Source organism: Lathamus discolor, chromosome 10, assembly GCF_037157495.1.
Source record: "Lathamus discolor isolate bLatDis1 chromosome 10, bLatDis1.hap1, whole genome shotgun sequence".
NCBI lineage: Eukaryota > Metazoa > Chordata > Aves > Psittaciformes > Psittacidae > Lathamus > Lathamus discolor.
Window position 1 is genome coordinate 5,892,941 of NC_088893.1, and position 17,335 is coordinate 5,910,275.

Below are 17,335 nucleotides of genomic sequence, written 5' to 3' on the forward strand. Positions count from 1 at the left end.
AGGTTGCATTCAGTCGTAGTTTTAGACTCAACGTGGTGAGTCTGTAAAAGGCTCTAATGTAAGACAGCCTTTGAATAATTTACCGGGTTCAGTGTCCTTTGATATCAGTGCAAAATTGAATCCACGAGGCTCTCTTGGAATATTCCTTTTGAAATCACTGGCTTGATCTCCTCTGACAGGTCTGCGATCTTTAATTCGAGGCTTAATACAAGTTTCTGTCCTCTGTGGCTGCTCAGCTGTTTAAGTGAAGCTCACGTTTTCTCTTTCCGCAGCTGTGGCTTCCTTTAGTCCTAACTTGTTGATGGCAGATGGGTGGCTTATTGCTGAGAGAAGCTCCTGTAGTAGCATGAGTGCATTTACTGAAAGGCTTTTCAGGGAAGCGGCACAAGAATGGATTTGCTTATGCGCTGCGACCACACAGGGCTGTATATAGGCTGACGTCACCTGGTGACGTTCCTTTTGTTTGGGTTTTCCAGAAGCTTTGCTGTTTTAAAGCATTGTGGTGCATACTGTGATCGTGTTAAAGACCACCGGTAAGAGGAGAGGGGGAGAAAAACCAACAGCAGGAGTCCTTCGTCCCCACAACTGAGGGAATAGGGAGGACTTGCAGCACCCAGCTCCCCCCACATCCGTGCTGGCTGGAGCCAGTTGGCGTTAGGAGCCGCGCAGAGCTGCGGTTGGAAGCTCCTTGGTGCTCACTGCTGCCGGTTTCTCTTAAATATCACAGCATAAAAGGAACTTTGAGATGCAAAATAAACACGGTGTGAATAGAGGAGGCTGGTCAGCACCAGCTTTTCACAGAGGTGAGAGGGATTTGGCAGCTTAAAGCTCTGCCTGTCAACTGTGTGTGACTGGTCCCTGCAGAAGTGGTAAAGGGAGAGAGGACAGGGGTTTAGGTGAGTGTGGTGTGTCCAAGTGCAGCACACAGCCCAGAGCGAGGGGCAGCGGTGGGCAATTCAAGAGATGAGAAAGTTCTGGAAAAAGCGAAGCTTGCGTTCGGGTGCAGGAAAAATTTAATTGGAATCCAGCTTGACAGCAGGCAGTTATGAAACGAGAAAATCTATTTTTTCCCCTGCAAACGGTGGCTTTTGTACTTGCTTTTTTCCTGGGGACTGGAGTGCAGGAGAGGGAAGGGTGAGGTTGGTGTTCACGGTTGGGGCTCAGGGCGGTTGGAGGGCTCCCTCCTGGTCACGGCTTCCATTCTGGTATTCTGTGCTCCCTGTGGAATGGGGCACATCACCTCTGTTAGCATCCTGCTGTGGGGCAGGTCTCTGACAGTTAGCTGGGTGGGTTTGAGTTGCAGGAATCTGCATTTGCAGAGGCAGTGACCTGCAGAGCTGCCTGTGCTGGTGCAGCAGAGCCAGGCTCTAGCCAGAGCGTGCAGGCACCATGAGGAGGTGAATGTGCTGGTGTGGCTGCTTGTTTTAGAAGTTCATTGTCCTCTCCTCTGCTCTGAGGAGACCCCCCTGCGGTCCTGATCCAGCTCTGGGGCAACAGCACAAGAGGGACGTGGAGCTGTTGGAGCGAGGCCAGAGGAGGCCACGAAAATGCTGCGAGGGCTGGAGCAGCTCTGCTCTGGAGCCAGGCTGAGAGAGCTGGGCTGGGGCAGCCTGGACAAGAGAAGGCTCCTGAAGGGGAGACCTTAGAGCAGCTCCAGGGCCTAAAGGGGCTGCAGGAAACCTGGAGAGGGGCTTTGGACAAGGGCCTGAAGGGACAGGCCAAGGGGAATGGCTTGAACCTGCCAGAGGGAAAACTGAGATGAGCTCTTAGGCAGAAGCTCTTCCCTGTGAGGGTGCTGAGGCGCTGGCACAGGGTGCCCAGAGAAGCTGTGGCTGCCACATTCCTGGCAGTGCTCAAGGCCAGGTTGGACACAGGGGCTTGGAGCAAGCTGCTCCTGTGGAAGGTGTCCCTGCCCGTGGCAGGGGGTTACAAGTGGTTGAGCTTTAACATCCTTTCTCACCAGACCAGTCCGGATTCTATGACCTCAGGATATGGGATGAGCTGATGATAACAAGCTTCGTGCGCTGATGGAGGAAGGTGATAAATTTCACGAAATGGAAGATATTTAAGTAGTTATTATCTTTTGTTAAGAAGCTTTGGCTCCATAGAGGTAGTTATTTATATTAAGACTTACTGTTTTCTGCCTGTTTCTCCCATGTAATACAACCTGTGGTACTTCTTTTGTCCTGTCTGGAGGGGGCTGAAGGTAAATGCAGAGTTGAAGTAAAGGGATAGAGAAGGTGAACTCTAAAAAAAACAGACGAGAAAGGAAACTTCAGATCCACCGAGAAAGCAAAGCAAACCACAAAACCTCACCCCAACTCATCAGGAAAGTAACTGTCTTTAAGGATCAAGCAAAATAGGAAATACAAGATAAGGTTCTTGAATTGCTCTGCCATATTTAATATTCCCACATTTGCTCTAGAGTGAAACAAATCCGTGCAAAGAATTTACATGAACATTGCAAAGAACAAACCAATTTAAAGAGTTTCTTCATGGTTGCTGTTCCTGGTATGAAAAGTAGAGGAGCTGGAATCCCACCTGGGCTGTCAGCTGCCAGCTGTCATGTAGAGATACCACACCAGAGTACCTGTGGTTGTGCTTCTGGAGGCAGCTCCTCCAGTGCAGCTCCTCATTCGAAGTGTTGATTTGAATTATAACACTTAAATACAATGATATGTAAAGACAAGGTGCCAAAGGGTGTACTTAAAATGACAATAGCCAGAAAGTCCAGTGTTGCTGCTCTCCTGTGCTCCCTCTTTTTACGGTTACCAGGAGGCTGAATTTTGTTATCTTTTGGGAAGGGTTTGCTTTTTTGCATCGGTATCTGTTGGTAGAATCCTCCCACATCAAGATTGTGTAATTTGGCACAGAGTTAAGAGTTAATGTTCAAACAGGGTAAGTTGCTGCCTTTCTAAAGCGCTCCATTCTTTGGCCTGTAACCAAACAAGGGCTATTTAGCACCTTGCCAGCGAGTTTCCTGTTTGGGAAACTGTTAATGTGAACTTTATGGGTGCTTTTCTTAGCGAAACATGTTTTTATGTGCGCTTGTTGTGAAACAACAGATAGTACTGAAAGTGTGGTCTGATTCTCTGAAGTCTGGAACTCTGCAGTAGTATTTGTTCCTCGGGAGCTGCCTGGGTGTCAGGATGTTACCGGCTGGGAATAACCCCCAGTTGTCACCAATGTCATGCAGTTGTGTTTCTCCTGAAACTGAAAACTCACTTGCAAGTGGAGGAAGACCACGTGTGTGTGCTATGCAGGGACTTGTGCCAGAACTGGTGCTTCTGAGTACTGGCCTGAATCACAGAGTGAATCATAGAATCCCGGAATGGTTTGAGTTGGAAGGGACCTTAAAGCTCATCCAGTTCCAACCCCTGCCATGGGCAGGGACACCTTCCACTAGAGCAGCTTGCTCCAAGTCCTGTCCAGCCTGGCCTTCTGAATCCTTATGTGCAACATGGAGAGGGAACATGGCATGTCTGCCTCAGGAATAAGCATGCTAGGACCAGATAACCCTTTGGTGGGCTTCTCTCTTGCTCTGCTTCCCCAGCAGCAGCAGAACTGGTTTTCCTGCTAAACCCACACACTGGAAAAGCAGAATTGTACCCTGAGGCTAGCGCTGTCATTTAGTTAGGCTGACATCTTGTGGAAGCCTTCCTAGTGTATTAAGAACAACAAATAAGCTAATTTTCCTTGATGTAGACGGGGGCTGCGTGCTGTGGGCTCAGAGGGTGGCCAGCCCTGGAGCTGCAGGCAAGGCTGGGCACTGGGACTGCAGCACGTGTTTGCCCCATGCGGGCAGACAGCTCACCCTTCTGCCTGATAGAATGATTGCCTTAATTTCTGCTGGATGTTACCATGTTGGGGGTCACAGGAGTATTTGCTGCTTCTTTGCTAACAGCCCTTGTGTTGTTGGTAAGGCCATGAGGTGAAGGTGACAAGCACAGACATGTGGCTGTAGCACTGCTGTGCTTGTACTGTCACTTGGACGTGCTACCATGGAGCTGGGTTAACAGTGAGCCCCGAGAAGAGGACATAGGAGAGAAAAGGTGATCCATCATCCACAGGCATGTCCAGCTCTTCAGGGCAACTGCAGAGGCCCTTTGGGTGAAGGATGGGACGGGATGGGACAGGGCACTACGGGCTGGGTGTTGCTGTCTTCATGGGAGTAAGAACACACGTGTGCTGCTGCATAGCGTGGTGACTGTCACCTCCCTGTCTGGCAGCTCTGTCCCTGGCTCTGGTTGCACATTTTAATCCCTCTTTGTAGCAGGGTGAGTGCAGGAGCCAGCCTTCCCCTCTCCATGGGTGCTGTGGGGCCACCTTGGCTGCAGCCTGGCACTGGGAAGGGATGCTGGGATGGAAGCAGCATGGCCAGCAGGCCAGGCTGCTTTTTTCTGATTCTAGGTGATACCATGGTAGTCCCCATGCTCAGCTGAGCTATGGCTTTGCTGCAGGAGACTCCTTCCTCCTACAAACCAGTGCATAGTTCTGCTTCCTCAGCCAGCAGATCTCGGATATGAAAACAGCACGGAAATTCACATGTCATACTTGGCTGCTTACCCTTCCTGGTCTTGAATCAGCACTATAATATCTGGAATTCATTTGCTGCCCTAATATCATGAAAAACGAGAGGTATTGATGGTTATCCTTTATAGGCATGCAGTTAGGCCAGGTGGCAAGGCAAAAAATGACAGACTTAGTCTGAGCACTGAATCTCCTGCTGCCCCACAAAGCACGGCTGGGCAACTGCTTCTGCAGTGCCTGCCCAGAGGAGCAGGTGCCAAACACTCCTTGTCACCTATTAAATCACCATCATTGGCCACGATGCAGGCTGTTGTACAGACAGCTCCAGAGACAAGGAATTTGCAGATTACCTGAAGCAGAAACCTCCCTTCAAGCCATCTTATTTAGGTAATGGCATGGTGGGTGGCAGGCAGGGCAAAGTAGTGCTCAGTCACACAGTGGTGGCACATCTGGCTCACATCTGGGTGCTGATTTGTGGAGGAGGGATGCAGGGCTCTGCAGGGGTGGTGCAGGGCAGGAATCACTATTTCTCTCTCTGCTTTTAGCTTAACCTAAACTGGTGGTGAACCATGGAGGTTAACAATGACAGGGTTTGTTACTTACCTCTAAAAACATGGCTTTGTGAATAACTCATTGTAATACATGCGCTGCTGATCCTGGCAGCATTCATGCACTGCCAGCACCATACTCTGCTACCTTTATAAATCAGCTGGTCTTAGATTTTAACATCAGTAGCTGTAGGAAAAACTTGGTTCCATTTTTTGTTTGTTTGAATTCTGATGGGAGGCCTATAGAGGGAATGCTTTGTGACAGGGATGGTGATTCCACTGCCTCCCTCTATACAAATCCCCTTTCTTTGCTTTAAAACATTATAATGAACCCCAGTGGGGATAGCGGCATGAGCTGGAGCGGCAGGGATGCGGCAGTGACTGCTTGTGTTGCTTTCCAAGCAGGTAGCAATGGTGGTGGAAGAGCAGAGATTGCAGAGGGGTGGGGGAAACAAGCAGTTTTTAACATCAATTCAGGCCTCTTTGATAAAGATCTGATTTAATTTAACTTAAAGTAAATTTGCACTGTAGCTAACTTTATTATCTGTGATACTGGACAGAGCTGTGGCATCATACTGCAAAATGACTGATGTTCAACATGATCCTGTTAAATCTGTGGAATCTGTTAGCTGCTTTCTGACTGCAGAGCTTGTGGTTTCCTCACAGAGTTTGGTGCTGGATATCTAAAAATCCTGTTAGTAATCTGAATGTTCAGGCTCTCCTATTGTGAGTCCCCCTAATCCTGTGGATAAGAGAAGCTGATAGCTGGGATGTGTTGTGCTGCCAGGTTGTTAGTTGGGTTCTCTGACAAGCTGAGAGAGCTGGGCTGGGTCAGCCTGGAGAAGAGAAGGCTCCTTAAGGGGAGACCTTAGAGCAGCTCCAGTGCCTGAAGGGGCTGCAGGAAACCTGGAGAGGGGCTTGGGACAAGGGCCTGTAGGGACCCGCCAAGGGGAATGGCTTTAACCTGCCCGAGGGGAGACTGAGATGGGCTCTTAGGCAGAAGCTCTTCCCTGTGAGGGTGCTGAGGCGCTGGCACAGGGTGCCCAGAGAAGCTGTGGCTGCCCCATCCCTGGCAGTGTTCAAGGCCAGGTTGGACACAGGGGCTTGGAGCAAGCTGCTCCAGTGGAAGGTGTCCTTGCCCGTGGCAGGGGTTGGAACTGGATGAGCTTTGAGGTCCTTTCCAACACAAACCAGTCTGGCTACTACTTCTTAGTAGAAGTTTAGACTAGTGACAAAGACCTGTTTTTAATGGTAAGGGAAATTGGCTACTGGAACAAATTACCCAGAGATGGTAAACTGTCACGTGGAGCCTTTAAAACATGATTTATTGCCGGAGGGAGAGACACCAGCTCAAACAGGAGTTGTTGAGCTGTAGGGTGGAACACTGGGTGAAACTCATGGGGTGTGTGGGAGCCTGGATGAAGTGACTGTTGTGGTCAAGAATGGTCTTGTTCCCTGGAGGGTTCATGCAGCCGCAGGCTGTGCAGGTGTTCGTGTGCTCCAGCATCCACTGTCCCACTGGCTGCCTCCACTTGTACCTGACAGGTTGTATTTGGTCGTACAGTTTTATGTTTTATGTTTCATTTGATGCAGAAAAGGTCAAGAAACTTCAGGTGGACAACTTCATGTCCTTGTCTCCAGGACAGGTTCAAATTGCCTGTGATGATTTGAAGATGTTAATGATGACAGGGTCTCTGTAGGACAGCAGTGTGGGCATCCATCGTGTTTGTGCTGTTGTATCCCACTCCCTAACGAAGGAGCAGCGTTATTTGTGCTAAATTGTTAAATCACCACAGCTGACTTAGCAGGGCCTTTTATGTTGCAACCTTCAGAAAGAAATTCTGTTACTACATTTGACGAGCTGCTGTACTAAAATCTCTGAATGCCAACAAGGTGGAAATAACCTGAAGCTGCCTTGCTAAAATCTAATGGGTTTAGATTATGCAGCTCTCTCTGTGCTGATATGTGGTGTGGCTTAATAGGAACAGATCAACAGAATGAAATTGGTGCTGCTTAGGCTGTAATGGGTGCATTATGTGCTTTTCACATAGGACTGGCTGTGGTCTGGGTTTGTGTACTCAGTGTCCATTAGTGGAAGCCATTTCTTGGTGGTTTTCTCATCCAAAAGTATCTGGTCCTTGTGTACTGGGGCTGTTCTGGATGGTGAAGCCAGGGATGGCAAAGCAGAAGTGATGGGTGGATGCGCTTCACAAGCATGCTCCTGCCTCATGTTAAAGTGGTAACATAGGGGCCCCCAGGGAGAAGTAAAATGGCACTTCCTGGAACAGTTGAGTGTTCAGCTTTCTGCATAATGGATGAGTATATCTCCTGGATCCAAAGATATTCCTGGAAAAACAAACAAACGTGCACAGCAGGGTGCCGTGGGTTCGGTAGAGTGGTCGCATTGCAGTGGGTAAACTGGTGTGAAAGCATTACTGAGGCAAGCAGCTGTGATTGCAGGCTTGTGTCTTGCAGCAGGCTTTTAGGTGGTCCAGCTCCTGCTGGCAGGTTTTTGTGGGAGAAGCCTGGTCCCACCTCGGGGTGCAGGCAGTGCCCAGAGCTGCGGTGTGGGACACGGTGGGCACATTCAATGCAGGCTGAGCAGGGCTTCCAACCTGTGTTTTGTCTTCGTATCCACCAAGCATGGGCGCAGCAAACCGTTCAGTGTATAAGCAGCATTAACCTTCGCCTTATTTAGGGATTTCAGCTTTGATTTTTGAATGTGGAATGAAGAACAGGCTTGTGCCAGCTCTGCTGAAGGCGGTGGCGTTGTCAGAACAAGCTCCTGGTCTTTATTTCAGTCACTTTTCAGTTACCTTTTGTGATGAGAATCAAATTACTTGATCAGGGATGGTGGCAAATCTTCCATAATTCATTAAACTAAAATGACATTACAGAATCCTGATTTCCCCCCAATTCTGTTTAATTTTTATTCCTGCTGTAGAGTGGATTCCATGGTTTAGATTCAAGGCTGCTCATCCAGGTATTTCACACCAGGCTGTCGCTGGGACAATTGATAACTGGCATACCCTTGCTTTAGTGCTGCTAAATGGTTTTTCTTCTCAACAGGATAATTATATTGATCGTGGCTTAGAACTTCAGAAATTGGATTGTGGTTGCATAAAATGTGTTTCAAAACTGTAATATCAGCTGTATAATACAGAAAACTCCCAGCAAAACCAGACCACCACCATTGTTTTATCTAACGTGCCTGGTTTGATACAAATAAGGGTATTTTTGATCCCGGTGTCTGCTTAAAAAGAGAGAAGCTGCTACTGCTTCATGGCCCCTTGCCCTCTCTTTAACAATGTGAAACTTGCTGTATTGAACCTTGGCAAACTCCATCCCTCAGCAGGTGGGCCTGCGTACTGGCTGGAGATGTTGGATATCATACCTGACAAGTGTTTTATAAGGATTTTACCTTTAAGATAATTGATTTTTGGCTTTTGACTGCCTGCTCAAGAGTAGCCTCCTGTGACAGCAGGGTATGGAGGTGTGAGAGAGCACTGTTGCATTGTATGTGCAGCCCTGTGCACGCATGGTGCTTGTGCCTGCAGGTTGGAGGCAGCATGCAAGAGGTTTGTGTGCAACCCACTGTCCGTGGGGATCTCAGCAGCTGAGGTTGTACAAGATGAGGGTTGAAGCAGGGCTCCTCCAGGCTGGATGCAGTGCCAGCTAAGGGGATGCTGACAGAGCGGGCAGAAAAGAGATCTGAAACTTGGAAGTCGAATATGGTCTTCAGCTATTAGAAAGAAAAAGACATCTGGAGAACAACTTTGGCCAAGGGCCTGTAGGGACAGGACAGGGGGAATGGCTTTAACCTGCCCGAGGGGAGACTGAGATGAGCTCTTAGGCAGAAGCTCTTCCCTGTGAGGGTGCTGAGGCGCTGGCACAGGGTGCCCAGAGAAGCTGTGGCTGCCCCATCCCTGGCAGTGTTCAAGGCCAGGTTGGACACAGGGGCTTGGAGCAAGCTGCTCTAGTGGAAGGGGTCCCTGCCCGTGGCAGGGTTTAAGCTTTAAGGTCCCTTCAGCCCAAACCAGTCTGGGATTCTGTGATTTACAAAGCCATCCTTTTCTTCTGAAGGAAAAGAGTGTTAATGGTAGAATCTCAGGATGTCAGATGTTACTGAGCTGCCCAACCCAGGCAAGAAGAGAGTGAGGTACTGGGAGGGGGAGATGTTACTTCTAGTGTGCACAATCACTTAAAGAATAAAGAAGCTGACAGGTATTGAATAATACTGGTTTTATTTTGAGACACTGTTAACCTATTTGTCTCTTGTTTTCCAGGCTGGACGCAAAGAAAGAAGCGATGCATTGAACTCCGCGATTGATAAAATGACCAAAAAGACCCGAGACTTGCGTAGACAGGTGATTAGTATATAAAATTGATGCTTCTTGAGACAAACTAGTGTGTTTCTGCTTGTTTGCCCTCTTGGAAGTGTGTTCTCTGTTGATTTGTTTCTAGCGGGCTGTGGACTTGCCTACTTGTATTTAGTGAATTAAAAGCTAGAAGTTTCTAGTGCCTGGTTCACTGGGTAGCATGGGGTGGAAATGTAATCCCCTGTTAACGTGTAATAAAGATGTTGGATTCTTAATCATCCTTCTGGCAGGAGAGACTTAAAACCCCATCCAAACCATCTCTCATTTTATGGAGTTTGAACATGATCGAGTGTGGTTTATAATTCTGATGGCATTCATCTCAGAGAGCCTATTTTCTTTGAGGACTGTATTTATGTAACATCCATCTATTGTTCGTTTGTTTTTTTAAAGCAAGATTCCCCTTTTCAAGTAAATGTGAGTATGGATCAAGTTTGTTGAAAACTGTTTTTATTCTAGTAGAAAAATAGCAAATTTAAAGCAGCATGTTGTTTAATCAGCTGAGGGAAAGCAGCAAATTTACTCAGACAAAGCCAATATGAGCTGCGAAATCAATATTTGTGGCCAAACTGGTGACTTGCACTTACATAACTAATCCATTTTTTTAAGGAGATTTAATTTAAATTGAAGCAAAAAGTGTATAGACAAGACTTAGGGCAGGGAAAGCTTTGGTCACACAAAGGAGAAAAGGATCAGCGACAAAAGTACTTTTGAGCTTTACATATTAATACAGTAAAAGGGAAAATAACTCATTCTTTTACATTTATTTTAGCTCCGCAAAGCTGTTATGGACCATGTATCAGACTCTTTTCTGGAAACAAACGTTCCACTTTTAGTATTGATTGAAGCTGCCAAGAATGGGAACGAAAAAGAAGTGAAAGAATACGCCCAGGTTTTCCGTGAACATGCCAACAAATTGATTGAGGTAAGATGGAACAACCGAAAATGGAATTATCAGTAGTTGAATTAAGGCAAGACTAAGCAAAGCTTATTTGTCAATTCTGGTGAAACAAATAGCAACTTCTGTAATAAATTTGCCTTTTAAAGTTTATTTTAATGAATTTAAAGACAATTTAATGTTTAAATAATTAAAATTTAAGCTTACAAAAAAGCAGCAGCTAATATTGCATAACCCGTATTGTTGTAGGCTTGAATACAGTGTATATTATGCTGTTACCTTAATTTGTTAACTGAAGATGGTGGTGTGGAGAAAGGGAGACGATGGCATGACTGTCCTGCTGTGCAGTTTGACCCCTCGCTTGAAGCCTGGGGCTTTTGTCTCTTCAGTGAAATACCACTGAATGTAAACAGGCCTTTTTTGTGAAGACTTTTAGAAGGAAAACCTGTTTGTGTGTGTGTAAAGAGCAAACAACAAACACAAAACTTGCAATAACAACAACAAAACTGATCCCTGCCACCTTTTTCTAATCAGACCCAAAGGGCTCTCAGGCTGCTGCTACCGCAGACTAAAGCTAAGCGGTAGGAAGACCAGCTTAAATGGGACCCAATCTGCCTTAACTGAAATGCTTTGAAGGTCATTAGTACTTTTATTGCTACTATTAAAGGTACTTTTCCAACAGGTAGTGCATTTACAAAGAGCACTGTAAGTTCACACGCAGTGTTCATGGATACATCTTGCTTACCTTGTCCTCTTGCCATTGTTTTCGCGTGAGAGCTTTGTGCTTGTTGATGCCAAATGGCAAGGAACAAACATCTGCAGGTATTGTTGAAGAAACATGCCACTAGGAATAAACTTCAAACCTCCTCGTGAGCGCTTCGGTGTGCTTTGAGGCATCAGCCAGCTTGGGAGCTTCACCTCTGCCGCTGCCTGGAAGCAGGAAGGTCCTGGTTGATGTAGCTTTGCTCTCTTAGTATCACTCAGTCCGATAATTGAGTCCGCGTGTCCCTGGGCTCATCACAACTTGAAAGATTTCAGTTACTCAAGGATAAGACTCACTGAACATCAGTAAGAGTAGCTTCTGAATCTTGCTCAGTAGTACTGCATCCAGCTCTGGAGTCCTCTGTACAGGAAAGACATGGACCTGTTGGAGAGGATCCAGAGCAGGGCCACAAAAAAGCTGCAAGGGCTGAAACGCCTCTCGTGTGAGGAAAGGCTGAGAGAGTTGGGGTTGTTCAGCCTGGAGAAGAGAAAGCTCCAGGGGGAAGTGATTGCTGCCTTTCAGTGCTTAAAGGGGGCCTATAAGAAAAGATGGGGAGAGTCTTCAGCAGGGCCTGGTGAGATAGGATGAGGGTTTTGGTTTTAAAGTAAAAGAGGGGAGATTGAGGCTGGATGTGAAGAAGACATTTTTTACGATGGTGGTAAAACCCTGGCACAGGTTGCCCAGAGAGGTGGTGGATGCACCATGCCTGGAAACATTCCAGGCCAGGCTGGATGTGGTACTGGGCAACCAGATCTAGTTGAAGATGTCCCTGCTCTCTGCAGGGGGGTTGGAACTGGATGAGCTTTGCAGGTCCCTTCCAACCCAAACCATTCTATGGTTTTATATTTTTCTACTTCTTTTAAAGCTGTAGGGGCTCTGAGTGTGGTGAGCAACTGTGCCCCATAGTCTGTGGTGCATCTAGTCCAGCTCCTCGAGAGTCTCTATCTAAGCAGTGAAAAGCTGTAATTCTTTGTTCTTCACTTTTGCCCTGCTGAATTTCAGTGTAAATGCCATCTTCATGTAGTTACAAAGTTATTTTATTCTAAATTTTAAGTAACTAATGTTGATGGACCAAACAGCAGGCATCAGACAGTGCTACTGTGCCCCTGGAAGCAGGATACAGTATCCACATGCAGTGGTGGGAATGCTCTGAAGCATTTGAAGTTTTGTCTAAACTCTGAAGTTTTGTCTAAATCATATCATCACAGAATCCCAGACTGGTTTGTGTTGGAAGGGACCTTAAAGCTCATCCAGCTCCAAACCCTGCCACGGGCAGGGTCACCTTCCACTGGAGCAGCTTGCTCCAAGCCCCTGTGTCCAACCTGGCCTTGAGCACTGCCAGGGATGGGGCAGCCACAGCTTCTCTGGGCCCCCTGTGCCAGCGCCTCAGCACCCTCACAGGGAAGAGCTTCTGCCTCAGAGCTCATCTCAGTCTCCCCTCTGGCAGGTTAAAGCCATTCCCCCTGTCCTGTCCCTACAGGCCTTTGTCCAAAGCCCCTCTCCAGGTTTTGTGTAGGCCTCCCTTCTTCCTCTTGCAAGCCTAATTTATCTAGAAAATTATTTTTAGGGCTTTTACAGGAGAAATTGTCTGGGATAGCAGTAGCGGTGACTGTTCTGCTGTACTTCTGCCACTTCTTCACTGGACGTGTGGTGTCCACATGGAGTTTATCAGCATAATTCCACAAGAGTAATTGCACTGTTGTGTCTGTGAGCTGCTCTGCCTCCCTTGCGAGGGAGCCCTTCCTCCCTGCTGCTTCGGAACACGTGTGCTGGCTGACAAGCAGCAGGTGGCTGTCCTCACCGGTGTATGAGTGGCTTTGAATGACCTTACCTTGTGTGCGAAATGCCACGCTGCAAATGAGTTTTACAGAACCTCTATTCAGCCAAGCAGTCTTGTCTTTCAAGAGGGACTATTCCCCTGAAAGTCTGCATTCAACAGTATTTCTGACTGACATCAAAAGGTTCAGCTAAAATGATACGCTGCTGCAACAACTTCTTGAAGGCTTGCTTATTGCTTTTGCTGTCTAAAATGTAACTATAGCTATAGAATAGCATGATCTAGATGGGTTATAAACCTCTTCCATGAATGCAGATGGATTAATATATACACTTAGCTTTGACAGAAGGGGAATAGTACTCCTGCAGAGCCCTTGTCTCGAGGGGATAGAGAGCCACTGTGGAGTTGTATGCAATGTCAGATTTACTGTGAAGGAAGACAGGTTGGGCTGGGTTACATTTACAATGTCTCAGTGTGTCTGCCAGAATGGAGAAGGATGTTTGCAAGTTCCCATATGATTCTGCTCTTGGGCAGAAAACTTGACTACAGGTATCTGCAGAAACAATAAAGGATTGTGTAAGAGCAGAACAGAAGATGTTCCATTTGGTGAGATGAGAAGTGATTGCTTCTACCTGTTTCAGTGGAAGATAAGTGTGCTAGGGAGTTTATCGTAACTACCCTCAGAAATGCTGCTGAGTGACTGAAGACATCAAATGTGACAAAACAGCTGTGGTGCAGAATGGAGCTGTGTTGTGTATCAGGCTGTGATTGACAGGCTCCTCTGATTTAGATGTAGAAGAGAACGTGTCCTTTAATGCAAAGTGATGGGAAGAAATGCACACCAAGAGACTTGCTCTGTGCTGGGTAACTTGGAAAATCCTCATTTGAAATAGTGAGAGGTTTAACACCTTGGATTTAATACCCCTTTGGCCTGTGACCTGGAGGAGCCAGTGCTGCTTCCCTGGGCCAACCAGCCACTAGAATGGACTGTGAGATATAGATCTAGTTTATTTTTCATACTGAGCTGTTGCAGGTTTTGGCTGGACAGGATGAGTGGCAGTGCTGGTTCTGCCCTGGGTTAGCACAGGGGGTTCTTGCTCCTGCAGTGCAGAGGTGTTTACAGGCCCTCCAAGTGGCTATAAAGTGATGCAAGCACATGATTTAGGTAATTTTATTGTGAAACATTCACATCTTGGCAGCAGGGCACTGTCTGCTTTGTGCTTCCTGAAGTCTGGACAGCCAAATTTGGCCGAAAGTGCAATAACCACAGAAATCTGACTTGCATCCTGGGTCTGGATCTTCTGGAGAAACTATGCCAAAGCCAAGTCCCAGAGGGCTGCCATCTTACTTGTCCTGACACAGTAAAATATTAACCCCCTTCTACTGCCTTTTGGAAACTGGGTAATGGGAAAATTGTAAAGTCAGACTTGACTCAGTTCAATAATCTGTTTAAAAGATAGCTTTCACAATTGCTCTGTACTAACTGTCTAGTTAGTGGAAGGTGTCCCTGCCTCAGGCAGGGGGTTGGAACTGCATGAGTTTCAAGGCCCCTTCCAACCCAAACCAGTCTGGGATTCCATGATTCTATGAATCTTATTTTAGGATATTGAGAAGCCAATTCAAATGCAGCGCACAAGAGTAACAGATGAGGCAGCATTTCGGGAACCAGTGTAAGAAAAAGTTCAGTTCACTTGTGAACTCTGAAAGTCTTCCTAAATTACGGATTTAAAGTACTGCCTTGCATTCCCATGGTTTTTACCATAGCTTTCCAACCTGTAACATTGCTCCTGAGCAAAGACAGCTTCACCGTGGCCTTCTTCCGTTAATGTTCCTCCCTAGAAGCAACCAGGCTCTCCTGCAGCTTGATGCTCATTTCTATTGATGTCAGTTAGCCCCACATGGGCTTTTTGTTCGTCCCAGTCTTTGATGTGTGCTTGTGCACCAGTTCCCTTTGTACCAGTCCTGCGTGACACTCCTGGCTGTTCTCTGAACAGGGAAGTGCAAAAGCCATCAATGTTAAGAAGAAGCTTTTGCTCCATTATTGAATGCTTTAGAAAAGTAAAAATTAGGTTGCCAGTTTGTCACAGGTTTATACTGGGTAGTTGTAATGGAAAAGTTTTTCAGACCTGAAGAAATGTGGTAGCTCAGAGGCAGGTAAGGACAGAGTCCAGGTTAAAATCGGCAAGTAGCTGCTTGCTTGCTGAGGAATCTTTTGGAAAAGGAGAGTTTGTCATTCCTTAAAACCAGTAAAGAATCTGATCTGACTCTGCAACCCAGCAGCCCTGGCTCCAGTGTTTCTCTCAAATGTCATTTCTGAGTGTCTTTCTCATAGAAACTTTGCTCAGACCAGCTCACCTCTCTGTGATGCTTCGTAAGCATCCATTTATGTTTTTTCCCAGTTGCTTTAATTTCTCTGAAAAGACTGCTCTGTGCCTTTTTTTATGCACTGGGCTGAATCTTGCATATGGAGGGATGATTTTCTCATTTTCAGTGAAAACCCATGAACAGATGCAGACTGCAAATTTATTTGCTCGGAAAGAATCACATTTGGGCACTTGCAGCTCCATAAGCTATCTGTAGCCTCTCGCACTGACATTTTCCCCTTCTGTTGCCCTGCCTGTCTAGCCTGATGTCCTAGGGTAATTCTTCAGACCTCAGTCTAAAAATACCACTCTCCAAAAGCCCAGAGCCTTACACGTTCACAATGATTGTACTGCGATTTCTCCTGACTTGCCCATACTTGCAGCCTGTATATTCTTCAGAGAGCCTTAGCAGGTTTTTGTATGTGAGAGGCTTTTAAAAAATCTGAAGTGGGTGAAGCAAAGCTTGGGTTTAAAATAAAAGCCAGCTTTTGGGCATGAGGCACAGAGAGGGGTTTGAAGAACTGGGGCTTGCCTGTCCTCCCTTTGTGAGAGAGCTTAGCTGGAGCATAGCTAGTTACCTTTGCGATAAAGGGATGCACTTAGTTTTTGTGCCTCTGAGACATGTATTAAAAATGAAGCATAGAATGGAAATATCCAACAGATCCAGCAATAAACCTGGTCTCACATGATTATCCTTTGTGTCTATTGGCCACCTGATTTCCGAAGGTTTTATACACTTTTATACGAGTTTATATAACCAGCATCTTCAGACGTGCGAGGGGACTGGCTTGGTTCATGCTGTAAGTATTCTTCCTTCATGCTTGCCAGCAAAGGTGTGTATCAGTGCTAAAAGGCAGGGATGATGTCTCTTGGGAGAAGAACTGCAGGCACGCATAGGTCTTGACACCCAAATCAAATATTGACTTGGAATGTTTTTCTGAACTTTGGGTTTATTTATCTCTCAAAACTCATCATTTTCCAGGTGGGGGTCATTATCAGTTGGCAAAGTAGTGTCTGAGCACCTGGTTTTCCTCTTCAGTAAGCTGATGCACAGGGGAGAAAATCTGAAAACTCAAGTTTGTCTTTTACTGCATAGAATCAGAAAAACCCAGACTGGTTTGGGCTGGAAGGGACCTTAAATCTCATCCAGTTCCAGCCCCTGCCACAGGCAAGGACACCTTCCACTAGAGCAACTTGGTCCAACCACTGTGTCCAACCTGGCCTTGAACACTGCCAGGGATGGGGCAGCCACAGCTTCTCTGGGCACCCTGTGCCAGTGCCTCAGCACCCTCACAGGGAAGAGCTTCTGCCTAAGGGCTCATCTCAGTCTCCCCTCGGGCAGGTTCAAGCCATTCCCCTTTGCCTGTCCCTACAGGCCCTTGTCCCAAGCCCCTCTCCAGGTTTCCTGCAGCCCCTTTAGGCACTGGAGCTGCTCTAAGGTCTCCCCTTCAGGAGCCTTCTCTTGTCCAGGCTGCCCCAGCCCAGCTCTCTCAGCCTGGCTCCAGAGCAGAGCTGCTCCAGCCCTCACAGCATCTCCGTGGCCTCCTGTGGCCTCGCTCCAACAGCTCCACGTCCCTCTTGTGCTGCTGCCCCAGAGCTGGGTCAGGACTGCAGGGGGGTCTCCCCAGAGCACAGCAGAGGGGCAGGCTCCCCTCCCTGAGCTGCTGCTCACGCTCTGGGGGTGCAGCCCAGTGCATGGGGGAGTTCTGGGCTCAAGCCGGGTCATGGGGAGCTTCTCAACAACCAACACCCCCAGGAGTAGAAATTTTCTGTTCAAGGTAATTGTGTATTATAGAGGAAATGTGTTTGTGCTGTGGTCTGGAGAAGCAGGGTTAGTCCAGCTCCAGACTTATTTCCCATTTTAAGCTGGACAGCAAAGCATCTCTTCCAAAAGCACGTTTTCTGTAATTTGTAGATAACCTTGACAGCAATTTAAAACAAACATCCTCAGTAAATGGCCGGTATAGCTCTAATGTGACCTCTGAAGTCTGACAGTCTTCAAGTACCGATGTGCTTTACTTGTAAGTTCATTTAATTAGTCAACTAATTCTTAAGTAAATTAAATTCCTCTTGTAGAACA

The 17,335-nt window shown here is 47.0% G+C and overlaps 2 protein-coding genes across 3 annotated transcripts in view; one reads left to right on the top strand and one right to left on the bottom strand.

Moving 5' to 3' along the window:
• HSPA9 (heat shock protein family A (Hsp70) member 9) overlaps nucleotides 1-17,335 on the bottom strand; it is a 330,220-nt gene that overhangs the window by 217,078 nt on the left and 95,807 nt on the right. The gene's annotated exons all lie outside the window — the stretch shown is intronic.
• Nucleotides 1-17,335, top strand: part of CTNNA1 (catenin alpha 1) — a 122,459-nt gene that overhangs the window by 60,769 nt on the left and 44,355 nt on the right. For both annotated transcript variants that reach the window (XM_065690217.1, XM_065690216.1), the window contains exons 8-9: nucleotides 9,365-9,445; nucleotides 10,227-10,379. In XM_065690217.1, coding sequence (XP_065546289.1) covers nucleotides 9,365-9,445; nucleotides 10,227-10,379 — 234 coding nt within the window. The remainder of the gene's footprint in view (nucleotides 1-9,364; nucleotides 9,446-10,226; nucleotides 10,380-17,335) is intronic.